The following is a 20,811-nucleotide window of genomic DNA, read 5'->3' as shown; positions in this document are numbered from 1 at the left end:
TCTTTCTAAGCTTCACCATGTGCCCATACAGCAGCTTACGTCCACATGTATGGCCTTTCCGTATCCAGTAAAACCTGCCTATAAGTAGTGTGGTGTGAGTCTCAGATCGCTCCAGCTGGGCACAGCATATTGGGCACTGAAATGCCATGTTTGTGGAAAAATTGCATGGTCCGCTGCACATTGATTTCTGCAAAATACCAGTGAGGTCAAAATGCTCATTCCACCCCTTAACCCCTTAAGGACTTGGTCATTTTTTGCAAATCTGACCAGTGTCACTTTAAGTGCTGATAACTTTAAAAGGCTTTGACTTATCCAGGCCATTCTGAGATTGTTTTTTCATCACATATTGTCCTTCATGACACTGGTAAAATGAAGTTAAAAAAATGCATTTTTATTTATAAAAAATACCAAATTTACCAAAAATTAGTAAAAAATTGCAAATTTCCAAGTTTCAATTTTTCTACTTCTATAATACATAGTAATACCTCCAAAAGTAGTTATTACTTTACATTCCCCATATGTCTACTTCATGTTTGGATCATTTTGGGAATGATATTTTATTTTTTGGGGATGTTACAAGGCTTAGAAGTTTAGAAGCAAATCTTGAAATTTTTCAGAATTTTTTTTGAAAATTTTTTTTAGGGACCAGTTCAGGTCTGAAGTCACTTTGCGAGGCTTACATAATAGAAACCACACAAAAATGACCCCATTCTATAAACTACACCCCTCAAGGTAGTCAAAACTGATTTTACAAACTTTGTTAACCCTTTAGGTGTTCCCCAAGAATTAATGGAAAATAGAGATACAATTTCAAAATTTCCCTTTTTTGGCAGATTTTCCATTTTAATATTTTTTTTCCTGTTACAAAGCAAGGGTTAACAGCCAAACCAAACTCAAAATGTATGGCCCTGATTCTGTAGTTTACAGAAACACCCCATATGTGGTCGTAAACCGCTGTACGGGCACACGGCAGGACGCAGAAGGAAAGGAATGCCATACGGTTTTTGGAAGGCAGGTTTTGCTGGACTGTTTTTTTGGACACCATGTCTCATTTGAAGCCCCCCTGATTCACCCCTAGAGTAGAAACTCCATAAAAGTGACCCCATCTAAGAAACTACACCTCTCAAGGTATTCAAAACTGATTTTAGAAACTTTGTTAACCCTTTAGGTGTTCCACAAGAGTTATTGGCAAATGGAGATGAAATTTCAGAATTTCAATTTTTGGGCAAATTTTCCATTTTAATCCATTTTTCCCAGTAACAAAGCAAGGGTTAACAGCCAAACAAAACTTAATATTTATGGCCCTGATTCTGTAGTTTACAGAAACACCCCATATGTGGTCGTAAACTACTGTACGGGCACACGGCAGGGCGCAGAAGGAAAGGAATGCCATACGTTTTTTGGAAGGCAGATTTTGCTGGACTGTTTTTTTTTTTTACACTATGTCCCATTTGAAGCCCCCCTGATGCGCCCCTAGAATAAAAACTCCAAAAAAGTGACCCCATTTTAGAAACTACAGGATAGGGTGGCAGTATTGTTGGTACTAGTTTAGGGTACATATGATTTTTGGTTGCTCTATATTACACTTTTTGTGAGGCAAGGTAACAAGAAATAGCTGTTTTGGCACCGTTTTTATTTTTTGTTATTTACAACATTCATCTGACAGGTTAGATAATGTGATATTTTTGTAGACCAGGTTGTCACAGATGCGGCGATACCTAATATGTATACTTTTTTTATTTATGTAAGTTTTACACAATGATTTCATTTTTTAAACAAAAAAAATCATGTTTTAGTGTTTTCATAGTCTGAGAGACATAATTTTTTTAGTTTTTGGGCTATTACCTTGGGTAGGGTATGATTTTTGCGGGATGAGATGACGGTTTTATTGGCACTATTTTGGGGTGTGTGTGACTTTTTGATCGCTTGCTATTACACTTTTTGTGATGTAAGGTGACAAAAAATGGTTTATTTAGCACTTTTTTTTTTTTTTACGGTATTCACCTGAGGGGTTAGGTCATGTGATATTTTTTCTGGAGCAAGTTATTACGGATGCTGCGATACCTAATATGTATACTTTTTTTATGTACGTTTGACACAATGATTTCATTTTTGAAGCAAAAAAAATCATGTTTTAGTGTTTCCATGGTCTGAGAGCCATAATTTTTTTAGTTTTTGGGCGATTACCTTGGGTAGGGTATGATTTTTGCGGGATGAGATGACGGTTTTATTGGCACTATTTTGGGGTGCGTGTGACTTTTTGATCGCTTGCTATTACACTCTTTGTGATGTAAGGTGACAAAAAATTGTTTATTTAGCACATTTTTTATTTTTTTTGCGGTGTTCATCTGAGGGGTTAGGTCATGTGATATTTTTATAGAGCCGGTCGATACCTAATATGTACGCTTTTTTTTATTTATGTAAGTTTTACACAATAACAGCTTTTTTAAAACATAAAAAATGATGTTTTAGTGTCTCCATATTCTGAGCCATATTAAATTTTTTTTTTTGCGATTGTCTCAGGTAGGGGCTAATTTTTTGTGGGATGAGATGACGGTTTTATTGGCACTATTTTGGTGGGCAAACGCCTTTTTCATTGCTTACTGTTGCACTTTTTTTGGTGTAGGGTGACAAAAAAATGGTTTATTTAGCACAGTTTTTATTTTTTACAGTGTTCATCTGAGGGGTTAGGTCATGTGATATGTTTATAGAGCCTGTCGATACGGACGCGGCGATACCTAATATTTTTTTTCCTTATTTTTTTCCTATTTTTTTACTTTATTTTGGGAAAGACGTTTTTGTTTATTTTTACTTGAAACATTTAATTTTTGGGGGGGAAAACTTAATTTTTTTTAACTTTTCTTAACTTTATTTTTTGTCTCACTTTGGGACTTCAACTTTTGGGGGTCTAATCTCTTTTACAATGCATTCCAATACTTCTGTATTGGAATGCATTTGCTGTATGAGTAATACAGTGTGTATTACTCATACAGCTTCCGGCCTGTGAGATCCAGGGGGCTGGATCGTCACAGGATCGTCACCGGAAGGCAGCGCAGATGCCTAAGGAAGGCATCGCACTGCCTTCCATGCCATCAGGTCCCCCCTACAGCCGCATGGGGACCCGATGGCACCGTCGCCCGCCGGATAAGGTAAAACCGCAAACTACAGGTCTGAATTGATCCCCCCGGCGTTGTGACAGGATGCCCGCTGAATGATTTCAGCGGACATCCTGTTCCAATTAACCCCTGCCGCAATGTAATTTTAAACTTAGGACGTACCGGTACGCCCTGGGTCCTTAAGGACTCGGCAAACATGGCGTACCGGTACGTCCTAAGTCCTTAAGGGGTTTCTAAAATGGGGTCACTTCTTGGAGGTTCCATTTATTACTTCTTCCCAGGGCCTCTACAGTTGTCAGCACAAGTGATGTAAATCACCACATTGGGCCTCAAAATGAGCATCGTACTCATATACCTGAGCCCTCTCATACGTTAAGGCAAAGAATAGGGTCACATGTAGGGTGTTTCTGAAAGCAGGAAGCACAGCATAACTATATGATGCCTTGCTTTTCACATGGGTACATGGGTCACTTTCTTAGGAGTTTTTTATTTTTATTTTAGCTCAGAGCCTCTGCAGTTAGCGGCCAGTGCCATATAAATCAACAAACTAGGCCTTAAATGCACATGGTGCCCTTTCCTTTCTGAACTCTGCAGTATGCCCAAACAGCTGTTTATGACCAGATAGGGGGTATTGTCATACTTGGGAAAAATGATGTAACAAAATTTAGGTTACATTTTCTCCTATTACCACTTGTGAAAATTAAACATTTGAGGCTAAAACTACATTTATTTGAAATACAATGTAATTTTTAATTTCATGTCTAAATCTTAAAAAAATTCAGTGAAGCACCTGTGGGGTCAAGCCAATCACTATACCCCTGTGTGAATTCCAATGACTATACCCCTGTGTGAATTCCAATGACTATACCCCTGTGTGAATAGGGTTACGTTTTGGGGGGTTCATACTGTACTGGTACCTCAGGGGCTCTGCAAATGTGACATGGTACCTGGAAACCATTCCAGAAAAATCTGCCTCCTAAAAGCCAAATGGCACTCCTTCCCTTCTAAGCCTTGCCGTGTGCCCATACAGCAGTTTATGACCACATATGGACTATTGTCATATTCAGAGACAAATGGGGGGAAAATCATATTATGGGGTCCTTTTCCTGTTACCTACTGTGAAAATTGAATATTTGGGGCTACATTTTATTAGAAGAAATTATTATTAAATTTATTTTTTTTACAGCCAAGTGTCTCTAAATTCTATGAAACGTACGTGTGGTCACTACACTTCTTAAAAACTTATTTGAGGAGTGTAGTTTCCAAAATGGGTTCTGTAGGGGTGCATCAGGGTCCCTTCAAATGTGACATGGCACTCAAGAACCATCCCAGCAGAATCTGCCCCCCTGCTCCTTCCCTTCTGAGCCCTGCAGTATGCCCATACTACAGTAGTTTACAACCACATATGAGGTGTTTCTGTACTGTAGAGTCAGGGTAATAAATATTGAGGTTTGTTTTGCTCTTAACCCTTGCGGTGCTACAGAAAAAATGGATTCAAATTTAAAATTTGAACAAAAAATTACATTTTTAAATTTAACCTGCATTTTGCTTTAATTCCTATGAAACACCTAAAGGGTTAACAAAGTTTCTAGAATCAATTTTGAATAATTTTAGGAATGTATTTTCTAAAATGGTCATTTATGGGTGGTTTCTATTATGTAAACCCCTCAAAGTCACTTAAAAAACTGAACTGTACCTTAAAGTCAGTTATGGAAATTTTCTTGAAAATTTAAAATAATGCTTCTAAAATTCTAAGACTTCTAACATCCTAAAAAAATAACATAATATCATTTATTTGGCCAACATAAACTAGACATATGGTAAATGTTAACTATTTTTGATGTATCACTGTCTTAACCACCTCCGGACCGCCTAACGCAGATTCGCGTTCCGGAGGTGGCAGCCCTGCGCACAGTCACGCATATATGCGTCATCTCGCGAGACGCGAGATTTCCTGTGAACGCGCGCATACAGGCGCGCGCGCTCACAGGAACGGAAGGTAAGCGAGTGGATCTCCAGCCTGCCAGCAGCGATCGTTCGCTGGCAGGCTGGAGATCTGATTTTTTTAACCCCTAACAGGTATATTAGACGCTGTTTTGATAACAGCGTCTAATATACCTGCTACCTGGTCCTCTGGTGGTCCCTTTTGTTAGGATCGACCACCAGAGGACTCAGGTAGCTCAGTACAGTCGCACCAAACACCACACTACACTACACCCCCCCCCTCCCCCCGTCACTTATTAACCCCTTATAAACCCCTGATCACCCATGATCACCCCATATAAACTCCCTGATCACCCCCCTGTCATTGATCACCCCCCCTGTCAGGCTCCGTTCAGACGTCCGTATGATTTTTACGGATCCACGGATACATGGATCGGATCCGCAAAACGCATACGGACGTCTGAATGGAGCCTTACAGGGGGGTGATCAATGACAAGTGGGTGATCACGCATATAGACTTCCTGATCACTTCCCTGTCATTGATCACCCCTCTGTCATTGATCACCCCCCTGTAAGGCTCCATTCAGACATCCGCATGATTTTTACGGATCCACTGATACATGGATCGGATCCGCAAAACACATGCGGACCTCTGAATGGAGCCTTACAGGGGGGTGATCAATGACAAGGGGGTGATCACGCATATAGACTTCCTGATCACTTCCCTGTCATTGATCACCCCTCTGTCATTGATCACCCCCCTGTAAGGCTCCATTCAGACATCCGCATGATTTTTACGGATCCACTGATACATGGATCGGATCCGCAAAAAGCATACGGACGTCTGAATGGAGCCTTACAGGGGGGTGATCAATGACAAGTGGGTGATCACGCATATAGACTTCCTGATCACTTCCCTGTCATTGATCACCCCTCTGTCATTGATCACCCCCCTGTAAGGCTCCATTCAGACGTCCGTATGATTTTTACGGATCCACGGATACATGGATCGGATCCGCAAAACGCATACGGACGTCTGAATGGAGCCTTACAGGGGGGTGATCAATGACAAGTGGGTGATCACGCATATAGACTTCCTGATCACTTCCCTGTCATTGATCACCCCTCTGTCATTGATCACCCCCCTGTAAGGCTCCATTCAGACATCCGCATGATTTTTACGGATCCACTGATACATGGATCGGATCCGCAAAACACATACGGACGTCTGAATGGAGCCTTACAGGGGGGTGATCAGGGAGTCTATATGGGTGATCACCCCTCTGTCATTGATCACCCCCCCCCAGTAAGGCTCCATTCAGACGTCCGCATGTGTTTTGCGGATCCGATCCATGTATCCGTGGATCCGTAAAAAATCATACGGACGTCTGAATGGAGCCTTACAGGGGGGTGATCAGGGAGTCTATATGGGTGATCACCCCTCTGTCATTGATCACCCCCCCCCGTAAGGCTCCATTCAGACGTCCGCATGTGTTTTGCGGATCCGATCCATGTATCCGTGGATCCGTAAAAAATCATACGGACGTCTGAATGGAGCCTTACAGGGGGGTGATCAGGGAGTCTATATGGGTGATCACCCCTCTGTCATTGATCACCCCCCCCCCTGTAAGGCTCCATTCAGACGTCCGCATGTGTTTTGCGGATCCGATCCATGTATCCGTGGATCCGTAAAAAATCATACGGACGTCTGAATGGAGCCTTACAGGGGGGTGATCAGGGAGTCTATATGGGTGATCACCCCTCTGTCATTGATCACCCCCCCCCCTGTAAGGCTCCATTCAGACGTCCGCATGTGTTTTGCGGATCCGATCCATGTATCCGTGGATCCGTAAAAAATCATACGGACGTCTGAATGGAGCCTTACAGGGGGGTGATCAGGGAGTCTATATGGGTGATCACCCCTCTGTCATTGATCACCCCCCCCCCTGTAAGGCTCCATTCAGACGTCCGCATGTGTTTTGCGGATCCGATCCATGTATCCGTGGATCCGTAAAAAATCATACGGACGTCTGAATGGAGCCTTACAGGGGGGTGATCAGGGAGTCTATATGGGTGATCACCCCTCTGTCATTGATCACCCCCCCCCCCTGAAAGGCTCCATTCAGACGTCCGCATGTGTTTTGCGGATCCGATCCATGTATCCGTGGATCCGTAAAAAATCATACGGACGTCTGAATGGAGCCTTACAGGGGGGTGATCAGGGAGTCTATATGGGTGATCACCCCTCTGTCATTGATCACCCCCCCTGTAAGGCTCCATTCAGACGTCCGCATGTGTTTTGCGGATCCGATCCATGGATCCGTAAAAATCATACGGACGTCTGAATGGAGCCTTACAGGGGGGGTGATCAGTGACAGGGGGGTGATCACCCTGATCACCCCCTGTCATTGATAACCCCCCTGTAAGGCTCCATTCAGACGTCCGCATGTGTTTTGCGGATCCGATCCATGTATCCATGGATCCGTAAAAATCATACGGACGTCTGAATGGAGCCTTACCAGGGGGGTGATCAGTGACAGGGGGGTGATCAGGGAGTCTATATGGGTGATCACCCCCCTGTCATTGATCACCCCCCTGTCATTGATCACCCCCCTGTCATTGATCACTCCCCCTGTAAGGCTCCATTCAGACATTTTTTTGGCCCAAGTTAGCGGCAATTTTTTGTTTGTTTTTGTTTTTGTTTTTTCTTACAAAGTCTCATATTCCACTAACTTGTGTCAAAAAATAAAATCTCACATGAACGCACCATACCCCTCACGGAATCCAAATGCGTAAACATTTTTAGACATTTATATTCCAGACTTCTTCTCACGCTTTAGGGCCCCTAAAAAGCCAGGGCAGTATAAATACCCCACATGTGACCCCATTTCGGAAAGAAGACACCCCAAGGTATTCCGTGAGGGGCATATTGAGTCCATGAAAGATTGAAATTTTTGTCCTAAGTTAGCGGAAAGTGAGACTTTGTGAGAAAAAAACAAAAAAAATCAATTTCCGCTAACTTATGCAAAAAAAAAAAATTTCTATGAACTCGCCAGGCCCCTCATTGAATACCTTGGGGTGTCTTCTTTCCAAAGTGGGGTCACATGTGGGGTATTTATACTGCCCTGGCTTTTTAGGGGCCCGAAAGTGTGAGAAGAAGTCTGGGATCCAAATGTCTAAAAATGCCCTCCTAAAAGGAATTTGGGCACCTTTGCGCATCTAGGCTGCAAAAAAGTGTCACACATCTGGTATCGCCGTACTCAGGAGAAGTTGGGCAATGTGTTTTGGGGTGTGATTTTACATATACCCATGCTGGGTGAGAAAAATATCTTGGTCAAATGCGAACTTTGTATAAAAAAAATGGGAAAAGTTATCTTTTGCCAAGATATTTCTCTCACCCAGCATGGGTATATGTAAAATGACACCCCAAAACACATTCCCCAACTTCTCCTGAGTACGGCGATACCAGATGTGTGACACTTTTTTGCTGCCAAGGTGGGCAAAGGGGCACATATTCCAAAGAGCACCTTTCGGATTTCACAGGCTATTTTTTACAGATTTTGATTGCAAAGTACTTCTTACACATTTGGGCCCCTAAATTGCCAGGGCAGTATAACTACGCCACAAGTGACCCCATTTTGGAAAGAAGACACCCCAAGGTATTCCGTGAGGGGCATGGCGAGTTCCTAGAATTTTTTATTTTTTGTCACAAGTTAGCGGAAAATGATGATTTTTCTTTTTTTTTCTTTTTTCCTTACAAAGTCTCATATTCCACTAACTTGCGACAAAAAATAAAAAATTCTAGGAACTCGCCGTGCCCCTCACGGAATACCTTGGGGTGTCTTCTTTCCAAAATGGGGTCACTTGTGGCGTAGTTATACTGCCCTGGCAATTTAGGGGCCCAAATGTGTAAGAAGTACCTTGCAATCAAAATGTGTAAAAAATGGCCTGCGAAATCCGAAAGGTGCACTTTGGAATATGTGCCCCTTTGCCCACCTTGGCAGCAAAAAAGTGTGACACATCTGGTATCGCCGTACTCAGGAGAAGTTGGGGAATGTGTTTTGGGGTGTCATTTTACATATACCCATGCTGGGTGAGAAAAATATCTTGGTCAAATGCCAACTTTGTATAAAAAAATGGGAAAAGTTGTCTTTTGCCAAGATATTTCTCTCACCCAGCATGGGTATATGTAAAATGACACCCCAAAACACATTCCCCAACTTCTCCTGAGTACGGCGATACCAGATGTGTCACACTTTTTTGCTGCCAAGGTGGGCAAAGGGGCACATATTCCAAAGTGCACCTTTCGGATTTCACCGGTCATTTTTTACAGATTTTGATTGCAAAGTACTTCTCACACATATGGGCCCCTAAATTGCCAGGGCAGTATAACTACGCCACAAGTGACCCCATTTTGGAAAGAAGACACCCCAAGGTATTCCGTGAGGGGCATGGCGAGTTCCTAGAATTTTTTATTTTTTGTCGCAAGTTAGTGGAATATGAGACTTTGTAAGGAAAAAAGAGAAAAAAAAAATCATCATTTTCCGCTAACTTGTGACAAAAAATAAAAAGTTCTATGAACTCACTATGCCCATCAGCGAATACCTTAGGGTGTCTACTTTCCGAAATGGGGTCATTTGTGGGGGTTTTCTACTGTTTGGGCATTGTAGAACCTCAGGAAACATGACAGGTGCTCAGAAAATCAGAGCCGTTTCAAAAAGCGGAAATTCACATTTTTGTACCATAGTGTGTAAACGCTATAACTTTTACCCAAACCATTTTTTTTTTGCCCAAACATTTTTTTTTTATCAAAGACATGTAGAACAATAAATTTGGCGAAAAATTTATATATGGATGTCGTTTTTTTGCAAAATTTTACAGCTGAAAGTGAAAATGTCATTTTTTTGCAAAAAAATCGTTACATTTTGATTAATAACAAAAAAAGTAAAAATGTCAGCAGCAATAAAATACCACCAAATGAAAGCTCTATTAGTGAGAAGAAAAGGAGGTAAAATTCATTTGGGTGGTAAGTTGCATGACCGAGCGATAAACGGTGAAAGGAGTGTAGTGCCGAAGTGTAAAAAGTGCTCTGGTCATGAAGGGGGTTTCAGCTAGCGGGGCTGAAGTGGTTAAACGCAGAGAAATTCCGATTTAGAAAATTAATAATTTTCCAAATTTTCTGTAACTGTTAGATCTTTTTATAAATAAAGGTAAAACATATCGGCCCAGATTTACCGCTAACATGAAGCACCGTGTGTCAAGAGAAAACAGTCTCAGTATTGCTTGGATAAGTAAAAGCATTCCAAAGTTATCACCACATAAAGTGACACGTGTCAGATAAAAGGCAAAAATTGCCTTTTCAGGAAGGTGAAAAATGACTGTTTATGAAAGCGTTTGGAGCTGTGTAAGAAGATAGAAAATATCTTTCACTCTTGTAAGAGAAGAAAGCATATCCTTTGCTAGTCCTTTTGCTATTGGTTGCCGCTGACCCTGTTGTCAATGATGTTAAAGAATCACTCCCACAAAAGTTTTTATTCTGTTAAAAAGGTCCATGATATTAACTATAGTCAAGGTAATCTTCTTACCAGTAACTGTATTTGTCCTTTGTAACCTCCCTTGTGATCCTCAGCGGTATGTCATGTGACCAACACTCTGACTCTTTAACTGATACAGAGACTTATGTGTGGACAGGAAGCCAGATTCTCTATGTATTTCTATGGGAACCTCAATGTCAGTCTCATAGGAATGAATAGAGGAGTAAATGACTTCCTTTCCTGTGTCAGTTGGTGAGGCAGAGTATTGGTCACATGACACAGCTGAGGATCAGAAGGGAGGTTATAACTTACAAATACGATCACTGGGAAGAAGATAACTTTCACTACAATTTACATCATGTACATTTCCAATAGTCCAGAGAATAAAGATTTTTGTGGGAGTGCTTCTTTAAACTTTTAAGTTGCTGTTGCTGAGAACATGACAGTATTGCAAATGTTATACTTATGCATGATCTCCCCTCACTTAAGTGTGCCATTTAACTTGCATCCATGTATGAAATGCCATGTAATGTGCCTGTGATCTGATGATGCATGAAACGCCAACTATATAGTGAGGCATGGCAGGAGGTGTTCTTGTGATGCCACAGGTAGCCTGTGGTGTAATACTAGCACTTTGAGGGTCATATACCTTGGGCAGGATGTCAATAGGCTTTGCAAGAGAAATACACTATGAGGTGGTGAACCGCCCTGTGTGATCTGTGGGTCATTAGTAGTAGTGGAAAGGGTTAACTGCAGACAAAAGGCTACTATCAAAATGAGGTCACCAGCATCATCACATAAGCTAGCACGTCCCTAGAGGAGATAAACAGAACTGTGCACAGAACTCATGGAGAAGAGACTAAGACACAGCACTGAGAGAGAGAGAAAGAGAGATGGAAAGCAATGTAGATTCCTGCGTGTAGCTAGCTAACAATGGAGGTGAGTAGTACTAGCCATAAAGTCACTCAACTCAGGGCCTGGATGGAGCAATGATGCAGCTGAGTGCCATAAAGGTTGTCAAGGGAGAGAGCAAGCTGTGGACTCTTAAAGGGACTGTGAATAGTTGCCTGACAGTATCTGCATGTAACCTGTTGCCTCTTACCGAGACTGAGCCTTCTTTGAGAGACTATAACCATTAAAGGGGTTTCTGAGACATTATAACTGATGACCTATCCTCTGGATAGGTCATCAGTATCTAATTGGTGGGGGTCCAACACCCGGGAACTCCGCCGATCAGCTGTTTGAGAAGGCACCAGCGCTCCTGTGAGCTTTCCCTAGGCTGTGTGATGACACGTTCATTGGTTACATGGCCTATGTGCAGCTCTGTGAATGGGGCTGAGCGCAATACCAAGCACATCCGCTATACAATGTACAAAGCTGAGCTTGGTGAGCAGGGAGAAGGACATGGTGCCCACAGGGGCTCCGGAGTCTTCTCAGACAGCTGATCGGCGGAGGTCCCGGGTGTCGACCCCCCGATCAGATAAAGATGAGCTATCCAGAGGATAGGTCATCAGTTGTAAAATACTGGAAAACCCTTTTAATTATGTTGCCACCTCAGTAACCTCCAAGCTGCATGTCTCTAGTGTCAGCAGTAAAATATGATGCTCCTTTTAGATTCCTTAAACCATCCTAGAGTAGAGAGCCACGCATACCACTCAAGTTCTGACCCCCTTACAGCTAAGATGACTGAATGAAACAACATAAATATACAAATATTAAAGATATGTAAGGGATCGCTCTCTCACAGGGGGTCGCAATCACAGACTTCTCCCCTGACAACGGGGTTCAAGTCCAAATTGTGCTTTATTTTGGCACTCCAGCACAAACATAATGAAATAAATAAACACCTGCCCGTCTAGGCACTACCTCACCTAAGGTTGTCTCTACTTCACCTATAGAGCGCGGTTCTGACACGGAATTTGATCCGGCTTTCCTTAGCCAAACGGTCCAGCAGCCTCAAAGCTGTGATCCCACCAGTACCTTTGGGGGATTATAGAAGAAAACGTAAGGCAGCTCTCACCTGCAGTAGTAAAATCACCAGAGGTGCACGGATGCCGCTCCTGGATGCGGTATATACAGTAAGAAAAAGAAGAAAATCCAGCTCTCTCCGGTGAAAAAATGAAAAACTTTAATCCAGCAAGTTTAAAATCCATACAGGTGTACAAATAGCAGTCAACGTGTTTCAGACCTCAGAGAAATATGGGTCCTTCCTCATGACAAACGTGTTTATGAAATGGGAGCTCCCTCTTAAGTAGCACATACTAACCCCAGGCTGATAGGTATCACCTGGGAGGTGGAGACCCAAGGGGGCGTTCCCATGCACATGACACAGAAGAAAACCCTTTTTAATCAAGGGCAAACACCAGCAAAAAGGAAAAAAAAGGAAAAGAACCTTATATACAGGTAAATTAAATCACTAAAACAGTGATCATATATAAAAATACAAATACAAAGAGAGCAAAAATACTAATGGCAAAGAATGTGTGTAAGAAAAAAGACGGCACGATCCCACATTAGTACTGTAAAATGAGATCATGGCGTCTATTCAACCCACAGGGCTGGCGAGATTCTAACTGGAAGATCCAGAAGGCCTCCCTGTTAAGGAGTTTCCTCCTGTGATCTCCCCCCCTAGGCGGCAAAAAAACTCTTTCTATGCCCTTAACCTGTAGGTGGGATACATCACCAGCATGTACCACTGCAAAGTGCAGGCTGACCGCAGAGACATTCCGGTCCTTATAATGAGGCACATCGGAAATGTGTCTGCGGATCCGATTTTTTAAAGGAGTGGTGGTGCAGCCCACATACAACAAGGAACACAGTGTACATGTAATAAGATACACCACATGCTTGGTATTACAATTAATATAGGACTGAATATTGTATACCCTTTCGTTGTTCATGGACTTAAACGTTTTTTCAGTAGTCATGTGTTGGCAACAGATGCATTTTTTGTGACCACACTTAAAATTCCCTTTATGCTGTAACCAGATGGCTTGTGGTTTTTTGGACACTGAAAAAAAGCTGGGACTAATGATATTACCCAGGGTGGGTGCTTTCCTGGCTACACATTTAATTCCGTTGGACACAATATCAGACCATTCGTTATCAAAATTGAGTACATTCAGATATTTCTTCATAATTTTACATATGGCAGAGAACTCTTGGCTGTATTGTGTAACGAAATAAGTTGCTTGCTGACAGTGAGTGGAGTTCACTAGTGGTCTGCGTGCCTGGGACTGTTCCGGAAAAATCAATGACTGTCTGTTGATTTGTGAAACCATTTTTTTAGCATGTTGTATATCCTGCTGTAAATAGTCCCTGCGTAACAGTCTATTAGTAATATTAGAGGCTTCTATCTCAAAAGCTCTCTGATCGGAACAGTTACGACGGGCACGTATAAGTTCCCCCCTAGGAATGCTATGGATAGTATGGGAGGGATGGCATGACTTGGCCAGAAGTATGGTATTACCTGCTAGTTGTTTGCGGTGAGTTAGTGTATTAACTACACTGGTGGAGGGGTCCCCCCTCAGGCACAGATCCAGAAATTGTATCTCAGTTCGGTGAGTATGAAAAACAAATTGTATGTCATCCACCTTGGAATTAAAATATTTCATAAGCTCCGGTATGGACGTCACATCACCAGACCACACCATCAGCAGGTCATCAATGTAACGTCCATACCAGAGTAGGTGGTCCAGGAGTGGGAGGGTGTCGATGAGGAGAAAGTGTCCCTCCCACCACGCCATAAATATATTAGCTATGGAGGGAGAGAACTTAGCCCCCATCGACACCCCCGACAGCTGAAGATAAAAATTCTCACCAAACAAAAAATAATTGTGCCTGAGGAGGAAATCCACCACGTGGACAACATATTCCCTCAAAGTCTGGGTGTAGTCACTGTAGTATTCAAAAAACCACCTCAGCGCAATGATGGCCAAATTGTGGGGAATATTAGTGTATAGGGATGTAATATCCGCTGTTATCCACGAGTCGTTATCCTTCCACTTAAATTCAGCAAAGGCTTGTAGCACCGCCCTAGTGTCCTTGAGAAACCCTGGAATGTGTGGTATCAGGGGCTGTAATAGGGAGTCCACCCACTCAGAAAATCGCTCGGAATATGAGCCGATACCAGCCACAATGGGTCTGAGGGGTGGGGGGAATACATCCTTGTGGACTTTAGGCAAAGCATGAAAAATAGGTGCTATAGGATGTTCCACAAAGATGTATTCCCTCTCCCTAACACTAAGACAGCCACATGATACCCCACAGTCCAGGAGTTTCTTCATTTCTGATTGAAAATTCCTCAATGGGTCATAGGGCAAGCGAACATAAACATTAGTATCATCTAGCATGGTGGTAACAAGGGATCCATACAGGCCCTTATCCAATACAACTACTGACCCCCCCTTATCTGCCTCCTTAATGATGATATCCTCCCTTGCTCCTAGATCACGCAAGGCAATTTTTTCCACTGCGGTCATGTTGGAATAACTCTGTGTCCTCGAAGTATCATGCAAAATACATAATTCTTTTTCAACCAATTCCTGGTATTTGTCTAAGGCAATTGAACGGGATTGAATAGGGTAAAAATCCCTATTATGTGTTTTAAAGGACACAGAGGTATTAACATGACCCCCCTCATCCCTAGTACCAGTTTGAAGAAAATTACAATGGACAAGTTCAGCAAAGCTCATAGTATTGCCATATAATACTGGCGTAACATTAACACTAACAGACTTACTACTAGACATATCAGTGCATGCTGTAGATAAAGGCCTGCTGTCATGTCCATGATTAATGGCAGGGTTCATTAGGGGCTGCTGGGGAGAAAAAGCGGCATTACCATGGTTCCTACCAGAGTCTCGTGTGGTCTGCTGTAAGGAGGGAACAGTGTTGCTATGGACGATATCCGAGTCCCATGGAGCTAACTGCAAAGAGAGAGTGGCGCCGTCATGACCACTGTCGGGGTCACGTGGGCCCCCGTTGCAGGGAGGAAGCAACATCGTCCTGACGGATATCAAAGTCCAGTGAAGCTTGTGGTGAAGAGGAAACAACACTGCCAAGTGCATCACCCAGAGGTTCCCCCCGGAAATGTTTCCTCAACGTTAGGTTCCGGGCGAACCTATTAACATCGAGGATCGTTCGGTACAAGTTGAAATGATGCGTGGGAGAAAAACGAAAGTCCCTTTTGTAAGACCATAATTTGCTGGGATGAAATAATAGATGCCGACAGATTGATGACTTGTATGTCTTCATTTATCTTTTCTGTCTGGACGGGTAGCGGTGACTTTTTCCGGTGCCGCCAGCCTGCCCGTCGTTTTTTGCATCTTTTCTGTGCTGATTGGCAGGTGTTAAACGTGGATTGGGATCCCTTTCCACACTGCTCATAGGGGGATCAGTAGCATCTGGTGAAGACTCCTGTGAGTCGCGTTCAGTAGAACTAAATGATACACGGCCAGATCTTTTTTGTCTATTGCGGGATCTGCGCAAAAAAGGAGCACGGTGTGCTCATGCGTACTTCAGCCCAGGTGTAAACTGTGTTGTTGCTGTAGTCAAGCAGATCCCTATTAAATTTGCTCTGCTTGAAGAGTATAAGATCTTCCTCTACCTTTTCAAGATTGCTCTTAAGTTGATCGTCTGCATCCGCAAAACTTGGCATGTCGGCATGGGCTGATAACAGGTCCTGTGCTGTTTTTATTTCCTCTCTCAAGGCAGAGAGGGAATCCTGTTCATGATGTATTATCAGCTCCAGCAATTTAAATGAGCAATCCGATATAATAGTTTGCCACTGCAAAACAAAGGAGTCAGAATAGATGGTCGTCGGATTCTTCTTAATCCATAAGCCACGGGAGATCATTTTCTTGTCAATATACTTCTGCAATGAAGTGGCATCCCACCATGTCCGTAACTCCTTTAGTAACAGATTTTCTAATGTCGACATCTGCATTTTCATATTGAGTACATCCTGTAATTCCTGTTTAGGAGCGTCAAAAATGGCATTCATCATTCTTATCCTGTTGTTATCATTTTCCACAGGGCGTAACGAGATATGTGCCATGCTCCAAGGGAATACGGAAAAAACTTGCTGTATGTATACAAAGTCCTTGCAGGGAGTGCACGCCACCAGGTAAGCAATAATAGAAGAAAACGTAAGGCAGCTCTCACCTGCAGTAGTAAAATCACCAGAGGTGCACGGATGCTGCTCCTGGATGCGGTATATACAGTAAGAAAAAGAAAAAAATCCAGCTCTCTCCGGTGAAAAAATGAAAAACTTTAATCCAGCAAGTATAAAATCCATACAGGTGTACAAATAGCAGTCAACGCGTTTCAGACCTCAGAGAAATATGGGTCCTTCCTCATGACAAACGTGTTTATGAAATGGGAGCTCCCTCTTAAGTAGCACATACTAACCCCAGGCTGATAGGTATCACCTGGGAGGTGGAGACCCAAGGGGGCGTTCCCATGCACATGACACAGAAGAAAACCCTTTTTAATCAAGGGCAAACACCAGCAAAAAGGGAAAAAAAAAAAGGAAAAGAACCTTATATACAGGTTTTTTTCAGTGTCCAAAAAACCACAAGCCATCTGGTTACAGCATAAAGGGAATTTTAAGTGTGGTCACAAAAAATGCATCTGTTGCCAACACATGACTACTGAGAAAACGTTTAAGTCCATGAACAACGAAAGGGTATACAATATTCAGTCCTATATTAATTGTAATACCAAGCATGTGGTGTATCTTATTACATGTACACTGTGTTCCTTGTTGTATGTGGGCTGCACCACCACTCCTTAAAAAAATCGGATCCGCAGACACATTTCCGATGTGCCTCATTATAAGGACCGGAATGTCTCTGCGGTCAGCCTGCATTTTGCAGTGGTACATGCTGGTGATGTATCCCACCTACAGGTTAAGGGCATAGAAAGAGTTTTTTTGCCGCCTAGGGGGGGAGATCACAGGAGGAAACTCCTTAACAGGGAGGCCTTCTGGATCTTCCAGTTAGAATCTCGCCAGCCCTGTGGGTTGAATAGACGCCATGATCTCATTTTACAGTTCTAATGTGGGATCGTGCCGTCTTTTTTCTTACACACATTCTTTGCCATTAGTATTTTTGCTCTCTTTGTATTTGTATTTTTATATATGATCACTGTTTTAGTGATTTAATTTACCTGTATATAAGGTTCTTTTCCTTTTTTCCTTTTTTTTCCTTTTTGCTGGTGTTTGCCCTTGATTAAAAAGGGTTTTCTTCTGTGTCATGTGCATGGGAACGCCCCCTTGGGTCTCCACCTCCCAGGTGATACCTATCAGCCTGGGGTTAGTATGTGCTACTTAAGAGGGAGCTCCCATTTCATAAACACGTTTGTCATGAGGAAGGACCCATATTTCTCTGAGGTCTGAAACGCGTTGACTGCTATTTGTACACCTGTATGGATTTTAAACTTGCTGGATTAAAGTTTTTCATTTTTTCACCGGAGAGAGCTGGATTTTCTTCTTTTTCTTTGGGGGATTATGGTCCAGAAGTCCTCCCGACTCCGACTGTGCAACCCTCTTTCCGCAAGCGTCACTGAGCCCCCCAAACTTCAGGCTTTCACACAGCCTCGTGGCCCCTTAGCACTCCTGGCTGAGACCACACAGACCCTCTGCAGGGTTCTTTTCCAAAATCCCCTCTCTCACATACACAGAGGGTTGTTTTATCCCTCCATGATTACAACAGCAGGCCTCACCTGCGATCTCCTCAGCTAAAGGCAATACGTGTACTGGAAGGGTGTGGAGTGGCAGATCCCACTACCAAACCTATCCACCAGTCAAAATAAAATCCAGCCCAGACAAAACTGTCTCAGCAAACTACACTTATTTATTCTGCTTGCCAGAAGAATAAATTGAATTTCCTGAGCCTTGATGCAAAACCTATAATAGGGGTTCTCCGGGTTCAGGGTTGGACACGGACATAAGTTCCCCTTCATTCCTTTAGCATGTACGAGTGGAGCATCAGAGCATTTCATTGCTCTGATGCTCCCCTTGCCTTGCGCTGCATTGGGTAATAGTGATACCTGCCTCTAAAACTGCCCAGAACAGCACTATAAACCGCTCATCGTGTCGGTTACGTCACCGGGCTCCCTGCTAGGCAGAAGTCTCTACCTAGCATATTGATGTGAAGCCTGATACGTCACCGGCTCACAACAAACAGACCTTGCCCTGCGCAATGCAGCACAAGGCAGGGGGAGCATCGGAGCAAGAAAATGCTCAGATGCTCCACTAGTACATAATAAAGCGTTGAAGGGGAGCTTATAACCGGGTTCAGCCCTGAACCCGGATAACCCCTTTAACAGGGCCCACAACTTCACATACAGTTTATAGTACTAGTGTGTATTCTGCTACCTCAATAATAATAATAAACATTGGGATGTAGAGTACAGGATAATATACAGTACCTTGTGATGTCACAGTACAGGATAATCAAAATTGTGATGTCACAGTACAGGGATAATATACATTGTGATGTCACAGTACAGAGATAATTTACATTGTGATATCACAGTACAGGGATAATATACATTGTGATGTCACCGTAAATGGATAATATACATTGTGATGTCACTGTACAGAGATAATTTACATTGTGATGTCAGGGTACAGAATTATAAACATTGTGATGTCACAGTACAGGGAGAATATACATCGTGATGTCATTGTACAGAATAATAAACAATTTGGTGTCACAGTACAGGGATAATATACATTGTGATGTCACAGTACCAAGATAATATACATTGTGATGTCACAGTACAGAATAATAAACATTTTGATGTCACAGTATAGGCAATAGCGGATTACAATAGGGGCGTTCGGGTCAGCAGCCCCGGGCCCAGCATCGCTGGGGGGCCCAACGCCTACCCGAACTCCCACATACTGCGGCAGGGCACGGGAGCGCATAGTTCCCTGCCCTCCCGACGATCACTGCCATAGGCTTCAAGCCTAGTAGGCCTGAGGCCTATGCGGTAGTGAAATCCCGGCGCATGCGGGCGTGATGACGTCATTGCGTGCCTGCGCTGGGACGCAGCACAGTGACGTGTGAGCGCCTGCCTCATCCTGGCCTGTACCTTCTGTGAGCAAGCGCCTGGCCCTGAACATAGGTGAGTATTTAGTTTATTGTTTTATTTTTTATGTGCCTACTTTGGGGACATGGGGGGGGACAGGAGGACATATTAGTACAGACAGTACATCAGGGGGAAATTACTATGTGGGGAAAAATTATTATGGGGGGATTACTATGTGGGGACAAATTACTATGTGGGGGCAGCATGGGGCAAATTACTATGTGGGGCAGTATGGGGGAAAATACTATGTGGGGGCAGTGTGGGGGAAACTACTGTGTGGGGGCAGTGTGGGTGAAATGACTGTGTGGGGGCAGTGTGGTGGAAATTACTATTTGGGGGCAAATTACTATATGGGTCAGTGTGGGGGAAATTGCTATATGGGGCAGTGTGGGGGAAATTACTATATGGGGCAGTGTGGGGGAAATTACTATATGGGGCAGTGTGGGGGAAATTACTATATGGGGCAGTGTGGGGGAAATTACTATATGGGGCAGTGTGGAAAAAATTTGTATATGGGGCAGTGTGGAAAAAATTTGTATATGGGGCAGTGTGGGGAAAATTAGTATATGGGGGGAAATGACTATGTGCGGCAGTGTGGGGGAAACTACTGTGTGGAGGCAGTGTGGGGGAAATTACTATTTGGGGGAAATTACTATATGGGGCAGTGTGGGGGAAATTACTATATGGGGCAGTGTGGGGGAAATTACTATATAGGGCAGTGTGGAAAAAATTATTATATGGGGCAGTGTGGGGAAAATTAGTATATGGGGGGAAATTACTATGTGCGGCAGTGTGGGGGAAACTACTGTGTGAAGGCAGTGTGGGGGAAATTACTATTTGGGGCAAATTACTATATGGGGCAGTGTGGGGGAAATTACTATATGGGGCAGTGTGGGGGAAATTACTATATGGGGCAGTGTGGGGGAAATTACTATATGGGGCAGTGTGGGGGAAATTACTATATAGGACAGTGTGGAAAAAATTATATGGGGCAGTGTGGGGAAAATTAGTATATGGGGCAGTGTGGGGAAAATTACTATGTGGGGGAAAATTACTATGTGGGGGAAACTACTGTGTGGAAGCAGTGTGGGGGAAATTACTATATAGGGCAAATTACT

At 43.2% G+C, this 20,811-nt stretch overlaps 2 protein-coding genes across 2 annotated transcripts in view; one reads left to right on the top strand and one right to left on the bottom strand.

Annotated features, from left to right (window-relative positions):
- LOC122924817 overlaps positions 1 to 15,472 on the bottom strand; it is a 55,371-nt gene extending 39,899 nt beyond the window's left edge. The window contains exon 1 of the mRNA XM_044276274.1: positions 15,450 to 15,472. The gene's annotated coding sequence lies outside the window, so the exon portion shown is untranslated. The remainder of the gene's footprint in view (positions 1 to 15,449) is intronic.
- A 258-nt stretch (positions 15,473 to 15,730) lies between these two features.
- Positions 15,731 to 20,811, top strand: part of FAM166B (family with sequence similarity 166 member B) — a 126,761-nt gene continuing 121,680 nt past the window's right edge. The window contains exons 1-2 of the mRNA XM_044276275.1: positions 15,731 to 15,784; positions 16,631 to 16,721. Of these exons, the coding sequence (XP_044132210.1) occupies positions 16,651 to 16,721 (71 nt within the window). The 5' untranslated portion in view covers positions 15,731 to 15,784; positions 16,631 to 16,650. The remainder of the gene's footprint in view (positions 15,785 to 16,630; positions 16,722 to 20,811) is intronic.

Source organism: Bufo gargarizans, chromosome 1, assembly GCF_014858855.1.
Source record: "Bufo gargarizans isolate SCDJY-AF-19 chromosome 1, ASM1485885v1, whole genome shotgun sequence".
Taxonomy (NCBI): domain Eukaryota; kingdom Metazoa; phylum Chordata; class Amphibia; order Anura; family Bufonidae; genus Bufo; species Bufo gargarizans.
The sequence above is the reverse complement of the archived record's forward strand: the minus strand, read 5'-3'. Positions and strand labels throughout refer to the sequence as shown.